The sequence below is a fragment of the Electrona antarctica genome, assembly GCF_951216825.1.
Source record: "Electrona antarctica genome assembly, contig: scaffold_1768, whole genome shotgun sequence".
In the NCBI taxonomy this organism is placed as follows: domain Eukaryota; kingdom Metazoa; phylum Chordata; class Actinopteri; order Myctophiformes; family Myctophidae; genus Electrona; species Electrona antarctica.
The window spans coordinates 3,755-8,148 of NW_027637113.1; the positions used below are offsets into that span (position 1 = coordinate 3,755).

The 4,394-nt window shown below is 41.0% G+C and overlaps 1 protein-coding gene across 1 annotated transcript; it reads left to right on the forward strand.

Annotated features, from left to right (window-relative positions):
• Positions 1–1,142: 1,142 nt before the first annotated feature.
• On the forward strand, positions 1,143–4,131 carry LOC306919143 (neurexin-1-like; the record flags this gene model as incomplete). Its single annotated transcript, XM_079531974.1, has 2 exons — positions 1,143–1,444; positions 4,087–4,131. Coding segments are annotated over 2 exons (347 nt in total), but the record flags the coding sequence as incomplete, so codon positions are not given.
• Positions 4,132–4,394: the final 263 nt, after the last annotated feature.

Consider the following 4,394-nt stretch of genomic DNA (forward strand, 5'->3'; position numbering starts at 1 on the left):
GTACCTACCCCAGGGGACACGGGGAGAACATGTGAGGGTACCTACCCTAGGGGGAGAACATGTGAGGGTATCTACCCTAGGGGGAGAACATGTGAGGGTATCTACCCTAGGGGGAGAACATGTGAGGGTATCTACCCTAGGGGGAGAACATGTGAGGGTATCTACCCTAGGGGGAGAACATGTGAGGGTATCTACCCTAGGGGGAGAACATGTGAGGGTATCTACCCTAGGGGGAGAACATGTGAGGGTATCTACCCTAGGGGGAGAACATGTGAGGGTATCTACCCTAGGGGGAGAACATGTGAGGGTATCTACCCTAGGGGGAGAACATGTGAGGGTATCTACCCTAGGGGGAGAACATGCAAACTCCACACAGAAAGGCCCTTTCGCCATGTTTAATGTTCTAATCGTCCAGGGTTATTTAACCCATTAAATCAGAGCCCAGCGGTTTATAGCAGCGGAGCACTTTTAGCAGACGCACCAGGCACAAGTAGCTAGATGTAGCTGAAGTAGCTAGATGTAGCTGAAGTAGCTAGATGTAGCTGAAGTAGCTAGATGTAGCTGAAGTAGCTAGATGTAGCTGAAGTAGCTAGATGTAGCTGTAGCTGAAGTAGCTAGATGTAGCTGAAGTAGCTAGATGTAGCTGAAGTAGCTTGATGTAGCTGAAGTAGCTAGATGTAGCTGAAGTAGCTAGATGTAGCCAAAACACTCCCGAGGCGATCGACAACAACGGGACCTACCTATGATCTACCGCGACTAGCGACTGGACCGAAGCCCGCAGCATCATTCTTGTGATGAGAGCAACAGAGGGTTGTGTAGTTGTCTCTGTGTGTGTGTGTGTGTGTGTGTGTGTGTGTGTGTGTGTGTGTGTGCGTGTGCGTGTGTGTGTGTGCGTGTGTGTGTGTGTGTCGACGGAGCGGGCCGTATAGTTTCTGCTATCTGCACGCTGGTTGTGGCGGGTTGGTCTGGGCCAAATTTGCGCGAAAATGACCGGGCTGAATTTTTGTCCCAGTCCAGCCCTGCTCAGACCCCTAACCTAGACCCCTAACCCTAACCTACTCCCCTAACCCTAACCTACTCCCCTAACCCTAACCCTAACCCCAACATTAACCTGGTCTCTCTCTCCTCATGTCGTCCCACAGCCAGAGAGGAGAACGTGGCTACCTTTCGGGGCTCAGAGTACTTCTGCTACGACCTCTCCCAGAACCCCATCCAGAGCAGCAGTGATGAGATCACGCTGTCCTTCAAGACGTGGCAGCGGAACGGCCTCATCCTCCACACGGGGAAGTCCGCAGACTACGTGAACCTGGCCCTCAAGGACGGGGCGGTGAGCCTGGTCATAAACCTGGGCTCCGGGGCCTTCGAGGCCATCGTGGAGCCGGTCAACGGGAAGTTCAACGACAACATGTGGCACGACGTGAAGGTCACACGCAACCTCCGCCAGGTGAGAGGTCAAGGGTCAAGCACACACACACACACACACACAACCTCTGCCAGGTGAGAGGTCAAGGGTCAAGCACACACACACACACACACACACACACACACACACAACCTCCGCCAGGTGAGAGGTCAAGGGTCAAGCACACACACACACACACACACACACACACAACCTCTGCCAGGTGAGAGGTCAAGGGTCAAGCACACACACACACACAACCTCCGCCAGGTGAGAGGTCAAGGGTCAAGCACACACACACACACAACCTCCGCCAGGTGAGAGGTCAAGGGTCAAGCGCACACACACACACACACACACACACACACACACACACAACCTCCGTCAGGTGAGAGGTCAAGGGTCAAGCACACACACACACACACACACACAACCGCCGACAGGTGAGATATAGGTATAATGTTTTAATTTATTGTAGTTATAGAGGGCAGGTATAATGTTTTAATTTATTGTAGTTATAGAGGGCAGGTATAATGTTTGAATTTATTGTAGTTATAGAGGACAGGTATAATGTTTTAATTTATTGTAGTTATAGAGGGCAGGTATACTGTTTTAATTTATTGTAGTTATAGAGGGCAGGTATAATGTTTTAATTTATTGTAGTTATAGAGGACAGGTATAATGTTTTAATGTATTGTAGTTATAGAGGGCAGGTATTTATTGTAGTTATAGAGGGCAGGTATAATGTTTTAATTTATTGTAGTTATAGAGGGCAGGTATTTATTGTAGATATAGAGGGCAGGTATAATGTTTTAATCTATTGTAGTTATAGAGGACACGTATAATGTTTTAATGTATTGTAGTTATAGAGGACAGGTATAATGTTTTTATTTATTGTAGTTATAGAGGACAGGTATAATGTTTTAATTTATTGTAGTTATAGAGGACAGGTATAATGTTTTAATTTATTGTAGTTATAGAGGACAGGTATAATGTTTTAATTTATTGTAGTTATAGAGGACAGGTATAATGTTTTAATTTATTGTAGTTATAGAGGACAGGTATAATGTTTTAATTTATTGTAGTTATAGAGGACAGGTATAATGTTTTAATTTATTGTAGTTATAGAGGACAGGTATAATGTTTTAATTTATTGTAGTTATAGAGGACAGGTATAATGTTTTAATTTATTGTAGTTATAGAGGACAGGTATAATGTTTTAATTTATTGTAGTTATAGAGGACAGGTATAATGTTTTAATTTATTGTAGTTATAGAGGACAGGTATAATGTTTTAATTTATTGTAGTTATAGAGGACAGGTATAATGTTTTAATTTATTGTAGTTATAGAGGACAGGTATAATGTTTTAATTTATTGTAGTTATAGAGGACAGGTATAATGTTTTAATTTATTGTAGTTATAGAGGACAGGTATAATGTTTTAATTTATTGTAGTTATAGAGGACAGGTATAATGTTTTAATTTATTGTAGTTATAGAGGACAGGTATAATGTTTTAATTTATTGTAGTTATAGAGGACAGGTATAATGTTTTAATTTATTGTAGTTATAGAGGACAGGTATAATGTTTTAAGGCATATTGGTCTTATTAGCCAGGGATCCATTAAACCCATTTAGGCCTGACATCGAAATGTAATTCTAAATCCTGAAAGTTTCTATGTTTCTGTGTCAGTGCTGCTCAATATTTCATGTCAAGGAACCCAAAAAGTATCTTCAATCGGCCGCCGACCCCCATCTGAAAATATGTAGTTCCAGGAACCCCACCAGAAGCAAAGATTTGAGTTAAAAACGTTCGCTCTGAAAGAATATATATTCAAAGATTTGAAGCACATTTTCACGATTTTTCAAAAAATAGCAGATAGCTCATAGTGCCGCGCTAGATCTGTATATGTATATGTATTGTAGATCTGCTATTTTTCAATAGCTAAAGTCTAACATAATACTTTAAAACACCAAAAGGGGTTCCTGCCCAGAACGGGTTAAGAGAAGCTAACAAACATCATCCTGTGAACCGTCCATATCTCCTAACGGATGTTTACGTTGTTGTTGTTGTTTGTTTTATTGTGTTTGCTTTATAATGTATTAACTCCATCCTCACTGTGTTCATTATCATTTATTAACTCCATCCTCACTGTGTTCATTATAATGTATTAACTCCATCCTCACTGTGTTCATTATCATGTATTAACTCCATCCTCACTGTGTTCATTATCATTTATTAACTCCATCCTCACTGTGTTCATTATAATGTATTAACTCCATCCTCACTGTGTTCATTATCATTTATTAACTCCTTCCTCACTGTGTTCATTATCATTTATTAACTCCATCCTCACTGTGTTCATTATCATTTATTAACTCCATCCTCACTGTGTTCATTATCATTTATTAACTCCATCCTCACTGTGTTCATTATCATTGATTAACTCCATCCTCACTGTGTTCATTATCATTGATTAACTCCATCCTCACTGTGTTCATTATAATGTATTAACTCCATCCTCACTGTGTTCATTATCATTTATTAACTCCATCCTCACTGTGTTCATTATCATTTATTAACTCCATCCTCACTGTGTTCATTATCATTTATTAACTCCATCCTCACTGTGTTCATTATCATTTATTAACTCCATCCTCACTGTGTTCATTCCTTACACAAAGCAATCATCCGGTGGATTCTTCATGGTAAACAAACTCCATTGTCTGGTAGATATCGTTCCATTCTAACATCTTATCTGGCTTTGGTTTGCTGTGTTGTTGTTGTTGTTGTTGTTGTTGTTGTTGTTGTTTCCACTCCTCCACTTTGATTCTCCTTATTCTGTTTATTTTTTCACTCTGTTAAAGAAAGAAAGAACATGGGCTCGGTATATCTCTCTCTCTCTCTCTCTCTCTCTCTCTCTCTCTCTCTCTCTCTCTCTCTCTCTCTCTCTCTCTCTCTCTCTCCAGTTTCCAGCCTTTCTCTTTTCATG